This window comes from Trachemys scripta, chromosome 6 (assembly GCF_013100865.1).
Source record: "Trachemys scripta elegans isolate TJP31775 chromosome 6, CAS_Tse_1.0, whole genome shotgun sequence".
Taxonomy (NCBI): Eukaryota; Metazoa; Chordata; order Testudines; family Emydidae; genus Trachemys; species Trachemys scripta.
This window is the reverse complement of record NC_048303.1, coordinates 14,283,852-14,301,163: the sequence shown is the minus strand read 5'-3', so window position 1 is coordinate 14,301,163 and position 17,312 is coordinate 14,283,852. Positions and strand designations below refer to the sequence as shown.

Here is a 17,312-nt window from a genome sequence, read left to right as displayed (position 1 = left end):
TGCCTTGCACAACCATGTCCTGGTCCATGACTGGGGCTCCTACCTGCTATGATAAACTAGTGAGGTCAACCGCAGGTGGGGGAAGATAGCATTGAATTAACCTAACTACCTGGTGGTTAAAACCTACAGCTGTCTTCTTTCACCTAGGATTTTACAGCAACATAACTAACTGGTTAGTTATATGATGGTGAACTCCACCTTTTTGGCAGTAAAGACAAGCCCGAAAGTGGCTGAAAGTCTGGCTGTCACAGCAGTCCTATGGTACCAGCTATTCCTGTGGCTCTCAGGATGCTCTCCACACAGTGCTAAGTGGCACTGCTGTTCTTATTAGGGCTGGCTGACTGCTCCCAGCCCTGCCCACGGGTCATTACAAATCCCCATGGATTTCAGTGGGGGCACGATGAGGCCTGTAGCTGTAGGTATAGCAACATAACTGTAACTGTCGCCAGAACTTCTGAGCAGCAAGGGATTGTAGTAATAAATAAATCCTGGCCTAGCAGTCAGAGTCCTGGACCAGATTCAAGAGATTTGGAGTCTATTCCTGGCTCTGCCACTGACCTGCTGGATGACCTTGGGCAAGTCACCTCTCTCGCGCCTCAGTTTCCCCATATGCAAAGTGGGCATAATGATACTGACTTCCTTTGTAATGTTCTTTGAAATCTACAACTAGAAAGTATATAGAAGATGAGGTATGCCTGCAGGAATATATTTGAGGTCAAACGTTAACCACTTACTTTAAAACCAGGGGGGATGAGCACTACAACAGTTCACAGTGGGGCAGCCACTGACCCTTTCTCTTTATAGCTCATCAGCAAAACTCAGTCATTTCTACAAGATGGGGAACATTGATTTAATGGAGAAAATAGGAATGGAATACCATTTTCTGAAGTGCTACTAGGGTTTTGCCCACTCTTCCAGTAATGGCTCACAAGGGGCAAAGTTCGCTGACCCATGCTGTCAGTCCTTTGCATTTTCCACATTTGTTCCATGCACAGAATTTCCATTGACAACACTGGGAGTTCTGAGTGTGGAGAGAATGCAAACTAAGCAATAAAGCCACAGTGTGGATCAGAGAACAGAATTTTGTCCAGTATCTTTAGCATAACATACTGGTAAAAAAACAAAACAAAAGCCCCCTTGAAGATCTGTGGATTCTAATCCCATTTTAGGTTAATGTGAAGATGAATTTGGGGATATCCTGCTAGTCCCACTATTTACATATGTTACCATAAACGGTTGTCATAGCTGGGCATCCCTACTTACAAGTCACCTAGGCCTGGAATAAAAAAATATCGTAGGTCAGGATTGAGGGGCATTGACTTAGCTGTATGGGGGATACTTGCACAGGACCTGCTGTAGGACAACGTTAGTTGTTGCTCACTTACATTGGCACTGAAATCCATTAGAATAGAGTAAAAATGCAAGATTCCCTCAAGCAATTTAGTATCACTTTTGGAAAGTGCTGTATATTGAGCAGATACATTATTTTAAGAATAAAACAGAATCAAGCATAATTTGGGCAAAGGAAAATGCATTTTACTAAGAAAATAGAAGACCAGAACACACATCTCAGTACAGGTACAATATTATAAAAGGAGAAAAAAGAAACAATTCACATTTCAACACAATTTTTGTTTCAGCTGACCCCTGGCCCTCCTGAAATAAATCAAATCCTAGATTGAATTGGACATCCTAAAGAGGCCCTTTGTCTAGACTAGAATTGTTCACACAAGCATTCCCAATATAGAGCGATTTCTTTATAGCATGTTTGAAATAAACAACTGTTAATTTTGCCATTAATTTTATTCCAGAAGAGCAGGCTGATCTACTGTGTGTAGTCTGGAGCAGGGTTACCGTATTTTAAGTTCCCAAATAGAGGACACTGCCAGGGAAGGAGAGTACAGTTTCTTTTTACTTTGAATATCTAACATTTATAAACAAGTGTAATGGCCTCAAAAATAAATGTAAATCACATTTAAATGTACCTTTTTACATGCAGTCAGTTCTTTTCTACTGCCTTCTTCCTGTTGTGCCATGAAAGTCTTCGCAAGATGTGTGCCTGAAGTTGTACTGTACAAGCAGGATCCCTTTCAGCGACTCAACAGTCAATACCATGCCACCCTTACTTCTATGCTGCTGCTGGTGGCAGCACTGCCTTCAGAGCTAGGCACCCAAACAGCAGTCACCGCTCTCTGGCTGCCCAGCTCTGAAGGCAGCGTTGCCACCAGCAGCAGCACAGAAGGGTGGCAAACCAGTAAACATACATGCCACTATTAGGGCACACCAGCAACTGCAGTTCTACCAGAATCGATGTTGAAAAAAAGGACGAGCAAGGAAAAAAATCACAGGACATTTGTTCATATTTCAAAAATCTGCCTGGATGGAGATCGGTGGACCAAAAAAAGAGGTCATGTGTGAGGAAAACCCGAATCTATGGGAACCCTAGTCTGGATAGTAATTTTGATTTCCATTTTTGTTATAGAGTAACTTCTTTAAGGACAGATGAGCCAAATTCTGAAAAAACGATTGAGGGCCTATATAACACAATGAGTTGTGCCCCATGAAAGACCTTGATCCCTGCTCCCATTGAAGGCAATGATAAAACTCCTACTGACTTCTATTGTGCAGAATCAGGCTCTAAAAACCAGGAAAATCAGGAAGGTTATGCAGGTAAAACTCCTTATTGAAGTCAATGTGAGTTTTGCTTCAGTAAGGATAAATAAGACCTGCTGAGTTTGCTTAGATCTTTTAATGCTAAAAATATTTTAATTGCCTCAGTTAATTTTACTGATCAGTTTTTAAGAACATAGTTTCCAATGTAATCGAGACTTCTCCCCTTTCCCTCAAAACTAAAATGAAAGGGACCTTTCTCATTCCCAAAGTGCACTCTACAATCATCCAGACTCATAAAAATTGCTCCTTAAAGTGCATTTCTAGTCTGAAGTTTTCAGAAATGTTCACTATTTTGTGTCTCTGAATGTTTGGGTGCACAACTTTGGACACCTCGGGCCTGATTTTAAAAGTGCTGGAGACATGCGGCTCCCACTAAAGTCTGAAACTTTTGTTCAATGTAAAAATGACATTTTCTTACTCATCAAATCCAGTCTTTGTGCATGTTCAGCAGATCTGACTCGGAATAGTAACTTTTAATTTTTTTAATGGTCTTTGTGCCTGCTGGTCCACCACAGCCAATGGAGCTAGGAGAAAATGAGCTGGATTCTATTCCATCGTATGTATCAGCAACACAACTGGTACAAAAGTTCCAGTCAGCCATACCTGTTCAAGCCTGTTGAAGGCAATGTGAGTTCACAGTTGTACATGAAGACAATTCTCCCAGCAGTCACTTTAGTAGCATTGAAGATCATGCACAAGAAGAGATAACTCTAAAGCTCCCAGGCTGTGTGCGCATTGGCTAGTAGTTAGAAAAAACAACTTTCTACCTGTACACTGAGCACATTTGTTCTGATGTCAGAGAGATAAATATGGAACCTCATGAGGCCATTCCTAGTCATTTTTCAGAACAGAACTGCATATAAAGACATCTGTACACAGTATGCTAAATTCCCTCAAGTGCTTACATAGGTGCATAGGGTTTGGACTGCTAGCGAGTCAAACAGCTGCCATGAACAGAGGTTTTAAATGAGTTCCAGCTATGATCCACTGCATCAGAAGATACTAAAACATATCCCTCCATAATAAGCACTGCAAGGCTCCATCAGCACCAAACACTGTGCTTCAGAAGGTAACAGCAGCAAGAAGAGGCCTATAGCATGCTGGGGTGGTCCCATATGTGCCACCCTGCCCATTTGTAGGCATTGAGATATTAAGGAGACATGAATGTTAGAAGTACCTAGAAAGATCAAGATGGACAAATACATAGATATAGACAGATGACTCTTCTACCAGAGATGGTACTGGTTTGGCATTATTGCCCAGATCTGTTTTTGTATGTTCAATCAATAATTATTCACTAGTTAGATGTTTTCCCTTTCTCCAGCATTCATCATACAATGAATAGATGTAATGTGCAGGATTGATGTTGTGAAAGTTCTTATACAGCATTTGTGGCAGTTGTGGGCATTATATAAAAAACAGAAAGCAATATGATTTGTAAACTTCAGTGTATCATTTAGAATCATGAGACTATTAAAGTCTGAATTTTTTTTATTCTCACATTTCATACTGAAAAGACTGCTAGATGACAAAATGAAATGATATTAAGAGCTTGATCCTGCACCAATAAAGTAATGGGAGCAGGACCAGGCCCTAAATGAAAGGAGATAGTTGCCTCTTTGTGCCTACTTAAAATCCAGTCTGAGCTGAGATACATGGCTGTATCTGTATGACAGCAATGATGCCACTGTTAACTTGGCAATAATCCAATTCTCTCACAGTAATATTCCTTAAAGAACAAGACTATTGTTTAGTAAAAAAGGAGCACTTGTCCTTTATCCTGTCATTACATTTTCACACTAAAAGAGTTAGTGATTAAGAATCACTTCATCCCCTCCTACAGAAAAAACACGCTGGAAAAAGTACAAAGAACAAATTCATCTGCTTGGGGCAAACAAATTAAATACTGATGCAGGTGAAACGATACTTCACTTACAACATTTTCCCATTAAAGCTTGTAAAATGCATAGAACATCATGCAACATCATTATATGTCTAAACGAATGTATGTGGCAAGTTACACTTTTGTATTAACCGGATACAACATTTGGCTTTAACACACAGTTGTTAGCCAAAAGTAGTATAGACTATACAAAGCTTTCAAATGCTTTTTATTGAGCAAGTATATTTTCAGGAGACAAAGTGGGTGAGGTAATATATTTTATTGGACCAACTTCTGTTGGTGAAAGCAACAAACTTTCAAGCTACACAGAGCTCTTCTTCAGGTCTGAAGCGCTCTGTGTAACTTCGAAAGCATGTCTCTTTCACCAGCAGAAGTTGATCCAATAAAAGATATTACCTCATCCACCTTGTCTCGCTAATATCCTGGGACCAACTCAGCTACAAACACAAGTGCAAACAACATGTATATTTTGTACAGTTAAGCCATGTTTCCTTAGGGCTGGTCCACACTAACCCCCCAGTTCGAACTAAGATACGCAACTTCAGCTACGTGAATACGTAGCTGAAGTCGAAGTATCTTAGTTCGAACTACAAGGTACTTACCGCGGGTCCACACGCGGCAGGCAGGCTCCCCCGTCGACTCCGCGTACTCCTCTCGTGGAGCAGGAGTACCGGTGTCAATGGCGAGCACTTCCGGGATCGATTTATCGCGTCTAGACAAGACGCGATAAATTGATCCCAGAAGATCGATTGCTTACCGCCGAACCCGGAGGTAAGTATAGACGTACCCTTAGTTACTCTCTCTCTCTTTTTTTTTTTTTAAGTGCACATTCCTTTCACTTGTAAACACAGATGTTTCCCTCCTTTGTTCTCTAAAGGACTGGTCTTGGTCCCACTGATGTGAATGGGAACACAACTCGGAGGCTCAGCACCCTCAGCTTCATTGCCTTTAATGGGTGCTTAGGACCCTCAGCCCCTTGTCAGAAGTGCTCAGCACTGTATAGAACAGGGAGTGGAGGAGAGTTAGAGCATTTGTTCTGTGTGCACAAGTGACTGGGAGCATGTGCAGATTGAGGACAGGATCAGGCCCGAAGCAATGATTTGTAACGAGAAGTGTATGCCTATTCTGCACCATTCAGTGCTACAGAATGCAACACCAGTGATAAAATTTTATTTCCTTTGGATTAAGATCATTTCCTTTATTGATAAATGTGTATAACTACCCTTGATAACGGTTGCAAAGCAAAATCAGAATTATGTTAAAATATGAAGCTGAACTCTATGGGGTTTCCTTTCTGGATGACAGATCAGAGAATTTTCAATAGTTTAATTAATGCTCTTAGGTAGTTTGAATGAATTTATTAAATATGATAATGCATGGAATCTATCTCATCCCTTTCAGCATGTATTTAAAAATAATAAAAAGGAAAAGTGAAATGCATCCAAAGTAGGATTACCTGAGCTGGTACCCTGTCACAAATAGAAAACACAGTGGTGGTAAATTACATGTATAATCTTAGACCCTAGTTATGATCCAGTGATAACTGAACAACAAAACCTAGTCACAAGTTGCAAGTTAGATGAGATCTGTGTACTAGTAACTAAGTTAAAACCCTGGACTTCTATGATCTTTACCCAGCTGCAGAGACAGTCAGATCCTACATACATTAGAACTTTGAAGCATTCTGTACCGAGATCAGGGAACAATTGTATTTTAAATATGTCTTCTGTTTCAGTTATAGATGTAGTATAGACAGGGACAGAGTCAGATAGAAGAGCTATGCTCCCTCCTCTCCTTTTCAGTGGCTTCTTGTATCTCAAACAAAGTTTCAAAAACATTCACAGCTGGTCAATGCCACTACAAGTCACTTTTGAGCAATGTAATGCTTTGGGCTCCTACAGATGGAGGCCAGCAAGAAAATAACGGAGTATGTTTTGCAAAAACAGGAAACCTGGTCCACACCTTTATGGGAAGTCCCTGCCAATTTTTTTCTGTGTTTTGGCTGACAGTATCAGCTGCTATCCTTACAGCCTAGGGCAGCAGCCTACTGTGGTCAGTCAATGCCACTCTTGAAGGGCCTAATTTTCAGAAGTGCAGAGTACGTACAGATCCCATTGACTTTGAATTGTGGCTTCTCAGCTCTTCTGAGAAATAAGGCCCTAAATGGAAATATGTATGTTTCTATTTAGTCACAAGGTACAACCTTCCCCCAATGGCTGAGCACACAGTCTCTGCAGTCATTGCTGACCCAGGATACAGAAGATTCATCTTCAACACATACCATGAAGGCAACATATGGAGTACTTATTTTTTTCTTTGTTAAATTCACATTTTCACTGGAAGGAGTGGGGAAATGTTTGTTGCAGGTTTACTTTAATACACTTACACACAAATAACTAATTCTCAATTCATGCTTTGGTGAGATTTGAGTTTTCAGAAGACCTGGTAGTTATTTTCTGTACTAAATAAATAATGATCCCAGAATAAGATTCAAGTTTAAATTAACTTATAAATACACTAGAAACCAAGCATTGCAAAAATAGATGAAAAGGAATTCTTTGTAAAAACACCGTGTGTGTTGGTCTTTTTTTATAGATATATAAATTGCGAACCTCATAATTCACAAAATACAACAACCTAGAATTTAGAGCCGCATCCACACTCTGTGTTTTACCAAAACCTCAGTATATTGTCAAGTAATTTTTCCATCACTGAGATATTTGGAAAAAGCAGTCTTCTCTCCTCACCTAGTTAAAATCTACTGCAAACTCTACTTTTCTTCCTCTCACCTTTTGCTCTTAAAAAGATAAAAACAATCACTTCATGTTTATTTTAAAACCATAACAGAGTAAGCAATAAAAGGATGGGGGCTCTGCACCCTCTTCAAGGGGGCCTGGTGACTGCGCTTCCTGCTGTGCATATATTTGCCATGGATAAATTTATTCATGTATCTGGATCTTGGCTTCTAGCCCTTCAGTTCAGCCAGAAGAGCTATTTATTTCTGCCATTGGTTCTTGACACAGCAAAACTCCAGTAAAGCACACAGTTCCCTTTGTCTAGTCTTATGTTACCCCTGCTCTTAGGGGATGGTTTTAACAAAGTCACAGACAACCAGCAATAGCCACATCCTGTGTCTACTAATGTGGAGAACTGGATTCACTCAGACAGTAGATGGGGGGAAACGAGAAGGAACCAAAACAATAATACCCACGTCAAATTCAGGGCCTTCCATGCAACAGGAGGCTAAGCCTGAATGAATCGATGAGGAAAAAAAGAACTAATCTAGCAATGATCTGGCCACAACTTCTGATTTCATATGGAGTAACTTGATAGAAGTTAAATTAAATTCACATTCTGTGGTGTGAAGAGGAACAAGGGATCGACTGAAAACTTTCGAAAGTCAGACTTTGAGTCTTCTATTCATGCTGAACTACTGGGAGTCTATCAAGCGAAGACTGCAGGAAACATGCAGTCAAACCGCTGGAAGTGCACATATCAATAGCTGCCTGCAGCACCCTCTGTTCCAGCTTAATCAGCAACAGAAAAAAGAAGAAAGAGGGAAAATAACTTTTGTTCAAAGCACCAAGCAGGTCTGTTTTGGAGTCACTTCTGGTCAGTGATGGGTCACCTGGCTCTACAAACGCCTCATGTGAAAGCAAAGGATGTAAGTTCTAGGAAGCACACAATGCTGAGAGGTTTGCTTAAAAGTAACAGAACCTTAAAAAGAAAACACATCAAACCAAAATCTTTTGGCAGATAATTTCTGAGTTCTGCAGCTAAACTGAACCACCCGTAGCTTCCACAACTCACTATAAAGGATTCTGTAGACTGCTTTATAAACTGCATCTCAAAAAGTAGAATAATCTGCAATAGTTTACCTTCTTTTGCTTATATAAAACCTCCCGACTATAACGTGATTATTTTCAGACTTTTAAAGAACAACTTTTTTCAAACTAATTCACAATTTTTTCCCAATAATAAATTCTATACAATGATTAAACTGTAGAGTACAAATAGTGTTGCAAATTTCAAATGTGCACACAACACTGGCCTCCCCACAGCCAAGAAGGCTGAATGAAGCATGGAAACCTGGACACATGTAGCTTTGTTCTGCAGATGGAACAGAATCTGCCATTTGGATACATCTGGCCTTTTTTCTTGACAGATTCTTTCTGTGATGCGACAATTCATTGTTCGTGATGACAATGAAGAAACTAGACAGAAGACTTATTATTAAAAATCAAAAGCAAATATCTTGGCAATCAGCAATGATGAGACGGAGAATACAGTTCATTATCATTTATCTATGGCTAAAATACCATTTAAAAATTCTCTGATGTGAAGAGGGCTCTAAACTTCAGTTACATTACTGTCATTTAAATGAATTTTGGACAGCTATACCATTCATGTGATGTGAACCATCACCAATATAGTTGATCAGATTCTTATGGGAAAAAATCAGTCACGCAGAAAAATGAGGGGATGGAGTGGAGACAACAAAATGAGGGAAAATAAGTTACAAGTTGCAAAAGTCATTATCGTAAATTGGTCTGAAAAAGATTCCCTGCAGAGTAGAAGACAGCACCCGAGGAGTGCGATCTTTAGTATGTCAGTGCATTTCAGCTGGCTTTGCCCGTAGACACAGGCCAGTCATACACGTCTGGCATGAAGGATTCGTATTCGTAGCTCCAAATCTTTGATTGTATATATTGGTTCTTGTCTGCAGGTTCGGGGTAATGGAAAGCCATGTTGTTTGCGTACATAAATTCCATAACCTGAAAAGTTAAATCAATGTACAGTTTGTGCCTGTTAATACTTTTTTGGATGATATACTAGGAAAACAGAAGAGATCTTCAGCTAAGCTAGTGAAATTAGATGTATTAAAAAGGATTAGTCGAGGGTAGCAGATAGTGTCAAATAAAAATCACACTTCTGATTTTTTTTTTACCTCTCATTATTACAAGTATCCCCTATGCAAGGAAAAGGGCAGGGTCTCACTGTAGTGCTCACAAGAGAGTGTAAAAAGGGGGCCTGGCTTAGGTATTGGCTGGTGCTCTAAGTCCCTAAGAAGGCATGGTTGGCCAGCTCCCCAGATAGTTCGTGTATATGCTACAGACCTGCAGGATATGCAATGTGCTGGTCTGGGGTGCACTCTACTTCTGGAAGGCAGCAGAATGCTCACCCATCTTGGATCCCTCCCTTGAGTCCTGGCCTGGTGAGGAAAATTTGAGGCGCACAAGAAACATATGCCACTATTCCTAGGGAAGTGCAGACAAGGGAAGGATTTGTCCCTTAGTACTTCTGTTCTTTTCAAAGTGGAGAATACATTTGTTTTTTTAATACAAGAAGTGCACTTTTATTCTCTCTCTCTCTCTCTCTCTCTCATATTAGTGATTCCAGAAGATCTTATATACTAAAAAGATTGCTACGATACTTTTGACATCTTATGCAGTGGAATTAACTGCTCTAAAGAATGTTTGATACACAATAATCAAGTATTTTTCTTTGCATTCTTTCAGCTGAGGTAGGAACACGCCCTTTGAATGCAGCCATAAAGCAAAATCTAACGTTCAGATAAAGTATCATTATGCACACTTCTAGGGCACCCACGAAGCCACGAGCTACATAAAGCATCAACACCATCTAGGAGAATGACAAACTATCCTCCTTGTCTCAAATTAAAGCCAGTTACTTATGGGACCATTCTGCAACTCATGAGTTAGGCAAAGGCATGCTGAAAGAAAATCTCGCAATATGCCCTAAAGGGTGTATGGCTAGGGCTCATTTTAACTTCTGGTGTCAATGAATTCCATAGCTGGTGGCCCTTGACCAAGACTACTCTGTTCCCATGAGTTCAAATCTGGGTTTCAAAAGCTAGAGAATCCCTTATGGGCAACTACAATAGATTATGCTAGAGGAAGGAACATTTCTAAAGTCCTAAAAGGACTAGAATAAGGACCAGAACCTTTTAAGGGACCTAGAACTGGAATGATATGAAAGAAATCAAAGGAACAAAGTTTTGGCTAGTGATCATTACCAGCATATAAATAAACTAATATTTCACAAATCTCCCTTATTATAGCAGAATCATAAAAATGTAGGGCTAGCAGGATCTCAAGAGGTCTTTTCTCATCACACCGCACTGGGCATGATTAAGTATACTTAAGCCATCCCTGAGAAGTGTTTGTCTAACCTGTCTTAAAAACCAATATTGATGGGGATTCCACAATCTCCCTAGATAACCTGTTCCATTGCTTAACTGTTCTTATAATTAGAAGTTTTTGCTAATATGCAACCTAAACTAACTCTCACGTGCTGCAAACTAAGCTCACTACTTTTTGTCCTATCCTCAATGGATGTGGAGAACCATTGATCGCTGTCCTCATTATAACAACCCGTTACATATTTGAAGACTTACCAGCCCCCCCCCCCCTCGGCCTTCTCACTTCTTTCGACCTTTCCGCATAGGTCAGGTTTTCTAAACCTCTTATTCTGTTGCTCTCTTCTGGACTCTAATTTGTTAACGTCTTTTTAAAAGTGAAATGCCCAAAACTGGCATAAAACTCCAGCTGAGGTCTCACCAGTGCAGAACAGAGTGGGACAACTACCTCTTACGTCTCACATACAACACTCCTGTTACTATATTCCACAATGACATTTTTTGCAACATTGTTGGCTCATATTCAATTTGTGATCCTCTATAACCCCCAAATCCTTTTCAGCACTACTGCTGCCTAGTCACCTATTCCCCATTTTATATTTATGCAGTTGATTTTTCCTTCCTAAGTGTAGTACTTTGCACTTTTATCAATAGCCTGAACGCTAGACTGTTCTTTTTTGTCCCAAATATCATGCTACAGAGCTTGGGAAGTTTATACACTGTATATTATATCTTTTAGCATAGGCCAATGCTATCCACTTACTTTAACAGCAATGCAAATAGAAACTTCTTTGATGTTGGACAGTGGTGGATAAAGTCTTCCTTGGGCAAGTTCCTCATCAGTCAACTGGTCTGTCAATGTCTGTATTAAAAACAAATATTAGTAATTTATTGACCCCTCTCAGGAGGCAATGCATCACTAAGCTGCAAACAGAGGAATGTGTTAGTGAGTTCTTACTGGAAAGTTTATCTGAAATACATATAAAAGTGCTTGGTATAAGTCAGTCAAAGGCTCAAAAATTACTGTAAAGATGCATGCTGCAATCTGTGTCCAAAGCAACAAGCCTCTCCCTCATTATTATTATTAAGATTTTTTAGCATCTCAGCTGAAGTGTCAACATCTCAATGTTAACAACAGTAAATAGGTAAATTACAAGGAAGCCACTGCACTGCATGGTTGGCCCATTTAACATGGATGCACAAAATGATGGATCCCATCATTCCACTCACATCCAAATAAAACAACATAGATAAGTAAATATAAAAAGGAGAGGGGGAGATGGAAAAACAAACAGACAGACAAAAGAAGCTGCAGAAGGTGCATGAAAGAACGAAACAGAAATTACAACAAAGATTGGACAGAGCCTCTTTGTTCCTATGTTTCCAATAAAAAAGAAAAACCACACAATAAAAACCACACACACTGTATTTCAGGGTTTAAGACGTTTTTCCTTTCTATCTTTGTTCTGTCTTGTAGCTACTCTCCCCTCGGGCAACCCTAAAAAGCCCTGGCTACAAATTCTCCAAATAACATCATCCAACCATCTTATGGATCATTTTTCCCCCCTAAAGTGCAGAGGCTCCTGCTGGTGAATCAAGTCCATAAAGTTGGACTACACATGGCAATGTAGGGAGATAAAAGAACATCAGCCCTAGAGCTGGTCAATAAATGGGGTTCTCCCCTACCTTTGTGGAAAATGTGATTTTTTTTGTTGGAAATTTGAGAACCAAAATATTTTGGCCAAAAATGTTAAATATTTTGATTTGGAAATGCTGCTACAGTGCCCCATGTGTCCATTCTCCTCCATAGGCCAAGCTCCCTCATTGAACTCCCATGATGCACCACAGTCTCCCCTTTTGGAGAAGGGAGGTGGTGCATCATCAGAATCCCTGGCTATGGTGCCTCACAAGAGACGTAGTCCAGCCAGAGAGCACAGTCCATAGAGGAGAATGGGAACACAAGGTAACCAAACTACAATTCCCATGAGGCACTGCAGCTGCATTTACAAATTGAAATATTTCATATTTCAGGTACTCTATTTTTGGACAAAAAAAATTAAATTTTTGTCATGAGCAGACATTTCTCACAAAAAATATTGATAATCAAAACCCAATTTTCTACTGAAAAACCATTTCAGTGGAAAATGTTTGGTCAGTCCAACTCAGCCCATCATGTCAAAGTGACTGATTTCACCTTTCAAAAGCCATAATCTATGTTTGAACACATACCTTTGCAGCCTCAAGGAAGACCTTATCACTAATATGCCGAACACCGCTGAGGATTACAGCCAGAGCCACACCTATAATACAATTATTGATAATATTATGATAAAATCATTTTTAATGTGCAGCCCCGTCATTGACAGGGTGCAAGAAATGCAGACAACCATAAAAAAGTGTTTCAGATTTATGGATATGATTTTTTAAACCTCCTCTGTCAAGTGCCAATAGATTCACAGCAAAGGAGAGAGAGAAGTGCTAATTTTGCTAATAAGCATAGACAGACGGTGGAACACTCAAGTGCTGCACTGGATATTTTTTAGTTAATGAGCAAAACTCTTGGTTCATATATTTATTTTAGTTGAATGTTAAAACACAAGTTCTTAAGACTAGTTACTGGTGTCCTAGGAACATACCAGAATGTGCAACTTGCGGGGGGAAAATACAGGTTTTGTTTTAAAAAAATTATCTGATGATGCCTCTTTTGCACTATTATCTGTGCAAAAGTAATTAGAAGAACAGCATCTTTACGAAAGCCACCCCCTCCTCCCCCCGCCAAGAAACAATAAACACTTTGGCAGGTGGCCATAAGGAAGCAATGTCTTCAATAATATGCCTTGGTTCTTTATATTTCTAAAAAGTAATCAAACTGAAACCTGTTAATTGTGCACACAGACGGCCTATGTCACCATGTATTCTGATCACTCATCATATCACATATCCTTAACGGCCTCCATTTATTTATTGTACTCACTTAAGTCTTGTCTTAAACTAGACTAAACTCTTCAGGGCTGGGAAGGTGTCTTACTGTGTGTCTGTACAACGGAGCCCCAGTCCTGAGCAGGGTCTCTAGGCAATGCTGCAGTATTAGTAACAACTCTGAAATAATCTAATCTTAAAGTGGAAGAACAGAATTCTCGATACTACCTGGAAAAATATAGGCATTGTTTCCCTGGCCTGGTTTGAAGGATCGTCCATCTTTCAAAACCACATGCTCGAACGGACTGCCACTGGCAAACAAACACCGCCCCTGTTAAACAAGAGGGAGTAATTCACAGAGTCTGCGTTACGTAAAGTCGCTATGAATGAGAGGCTTACCACACCACACTCACAATCAGCTAGGCCCCAATTCAGTAAAGGTATTTAAGCAGGGATGCCAGAACAGGGGATGCCAGGGGACCATGGCCCCATCACTTTTTACCAGCCACAGGGGCGAACAACGGGGGGTGGGGGGGAAGGGGCAGAGAGGAGCGAGTGGGAGGCAGGGTCTTGGCAGGGAAGAGGCAGCACCGGGGCAGGGATTCAGGGAGAAGAGAAGACGCTGGGGGGGGGGGAGGTGGCATGGTTCAGGCGCCGGTGCCCCCGCCCCCACACTTTTAGGGAGCTTCCTCCACTCCTGAACTTAATCATGGGCCTAATTTTTTCACATGCTTTAAGTCAGGGCCATGCAAGTGCCTTGCTGAATCAAAGCTCTACAGTCCATCCCCACAAAAACCAAAACTCCCACCGAACAACAGCCTGGAAGAGATAAAAATATTAGCAAGATTTCTTTCTGAGTTACAAACATCAGGAAACTAAAAGTAGAAAGCATACACGTCAAACTATGCAGGTTTCTAAGGAATGGAAGATTTCTACTTGTTTAAATTGTTTAATTCCTCTTAATAGCACACAGCCCTCTAGGTAAGTAAAGCCTTCCGTTGGGATTAATCACATGATTAAAGTAAGTTATTATGATTAATTATTGTTTGTACTGTGGCAGCACCTAGGTGCACTAGTCATAGAAATGTACGGCTGGAAGGGATCTTGACAGCTCATCTAGTCCATCCCTTTGCACTGAGGCAGGACCAAGTAAACCTAGACCATGCCCGACAAGTGTTTGTCAGGGGTTCTCAAACTTTTTTTGTTGGGACCTCTTTGAAAATATTCAGGTTGTGATGACCTCCCCCTCCCACATCATGCCATCTAGCTCTCAAGGCAGCACCGCCACCAGCAACAGCGCAGAAGTAAGGGTGGCAATACCACAACCTCCCTACAATAGGCTTGCGACTCCCTTTTGGGTTGGGACCTCAGTTTGAGAAACATTGGATGACGAGGATTCCATAATCTCCCTTGGATGCCTATTCCAGTGTTTCACTATCCTTATACAGTAGTTAAAAAGGTTTTCCTAACATCTAACCTAAATCTTCCTTGCTGCAGATTAAGCCTGTTACCTCTTGGCCTACCATCAGTGGAGGTGGAGAATAATTGCACACAGTCCTCCTTATAACAGCCCTTAATATATGTTAACACTGATCAGTTCCCCTCTCATTTTTATTTTCTCAAGACTAACCATGCCCAGTTTTTATTAACCTTTCCTCACAGGTTAAGTTTTCTAAACTTTTTATCATTTTTGTTGCTCTCCTTTGGACTGTCTCCCATTTTCTCAGCACTCCAGGTGAGGCCTCACCAGTGCAGAGCAGAGAGGGACAATTACCTCCAGTGTCTTACATACAACACTCCTGTTAATACATCCCAGATTTTCATCTTGCTGATTTCAGACCAATTTGCCAAAATCATTTTGAATTTTAATCCTGCCCTTCAAAGTCCCTCCCAGCTTGGAGTCACCCGCAAATTTTATAAGCATACTCTCCACTCCATCATCCAAGTAATTAATGAAAGTATTGAACAGTACTGACCCAGGACAGATACTAGTCAATATTTTCATCAATGACTTGGCCAAGGCCCTGCTGTGCTAGATGCTACACAAACAGAGGACAAAAAGATGGTTGTTATCACAAGGAACTTACAATGTAAAATATAAGATAAGAGACAACAGGCTGATAAGCACATATTGAGACCACAGCCTAAGTGCTCTGCTGAATCAGGGCCTCTACAAGGAATGTGTTATGTAATTGATCCTTTCTTGCTATGAAGATGGTTTTAATTATTAAGAAATATTAAAAGTAGCCTAGAGATTTGAGTGTGAGATCTGCTTGCCCTATGGTCAAGCCATCTCTCCCTGTTCCCGTTCAAACCTGAAAACTAATGAAAATTGTGAAAATAATAAAATTTAAAAGTTTACAGCTCCATATCACTCTCACACATGAGAACACATCACCATGTATGCCAAAAGCTCTGGTACTGTGTTTGAGCCTGTGGACATACACACAGTAATGGACTTTTTGAGTAGGTAGCAAAGTACATGTGAAGGCAGAGTCAAAAGATGATGTAAACTAAAAACAAAAAATACTTCTTGAAAAGCAGCAGAGGGCACCAAAACATCACCATACTCTTGTAGGAAATGCAAGAATAAGCAGTAAGAGTTTATTGATGGTTTCTTCCTGCTCTTAAGAGGTTTGTCTATGGACTCTCTCATTAAGTGTTATTTTAAAGTTTCCCATTTATAATGGTTACGCCATTTCTGAAGTCAAGAAACTTAAAGGGCTGGGAGTGGAGGATTAGTAATTACAAGACAAACTATTAGTCAAATGACAAGGGGAACACTGAGCAATTTTGGATAATCAAGGTTTTGGCTAATAAAGGGAATTCTCTATGTAATTATTAGGTGTCAGAGAACATGACCCTGCTTAAGATAATGGTGAATTCTGGATAACTGAGGCTGTACTAACATCAGAGAAATAATTATTCTGAAAATGGACATAATATTGGGTGGGAAAACAAACTGCCAAAAGTATTAGAAAAAATAAAATTTGGAGGACTGTAAAAATGAAAATCCTTTTTCCATTAACCTGTAATATTTCACAACCTTAACATTACAACACATTTAACATATGCATGTGAATGGTAGATTATGGGAAATCATGAATAGAAATTAAGGCAGCCGCTATAGAAGGCAGCTCCTGGAGAAAAATAAAGATTCCCTCTCCACCTACCAAGGACTAATTGTTTTGAGTACCAGCCTGACTTGCTTTCAGTGGTGTTTAGCTAAGTGAAAACACTTTAAAGTGATCTACTGCACCTGGATCTATCCAGCACTATCTTGTGTTGGAAACGGACAATGATAAAATGTTCCAGAGAGTGCACTTCAGCACTCTACATACACACGGGGGATTCCGTGGAGACAGCTGTTGTTGTGTAGACCTTCTCTAAAGTAAGAAACAGAACCTCATTCATATCACATGTGGATAAGTACCCCCTATAGACATCAATGGAGCTACACTGATTTATAGCAGCAGAAGATCTGGCCCTATCATCTGTTTCTGTTTACCTTCAATCTGAACTGTGATTTTTGAGTATTATATTTTATTCACCAAAATATTGCCTAATAAACATCTGGGGAATAGCCAGTATGCAAATAATTAATTGCCCTGAGGTACTAAACACCTTGCATACGAGTTCCCTGGTGTCGTAGAAATC

The 17,312-nt window shown here is 40.2% G+C and overlaps 1 protein-coding gene across 1 annotated transcript in view; it reads right to left on the bottom strand.

The window, feature by feature from the left end:
• Positions 1 to 8,734: 8,734 nt before the first annotated feature.
• ME2 (malic enzyme 2) overlaps positions 8,735 to 17,312 on the bottom strand; it is a 40,978-nt gene continuing 32,400 nt past the window's right edge. Inside the window, exons 13-16 of the mRNA XM_034774252.1 lie at positions 13,884 to 13,986; positions 12,966 to 13,036; positions 11,500 to 11,598; positions 8,735 to 9,351 (exon numbers count right to left, since the gene is read on the bottom strand). Coding sequence (XP_034630143.1) covers positions 9,196 to 9,351; positions 11,500 to 11,598; positions 12,966 to 13,036; positions 13,884 to 13,986 — 429 coding nt within the window. The 3' untranslated portion in view covers positions 8,735 to 9,195. The remainder of the gene's footprint in view (positions 9,352 to 11,499; positions 11,599 to 12,965; positions 13,037 to 13,883; positions 13,987 to 17,312) is intronic.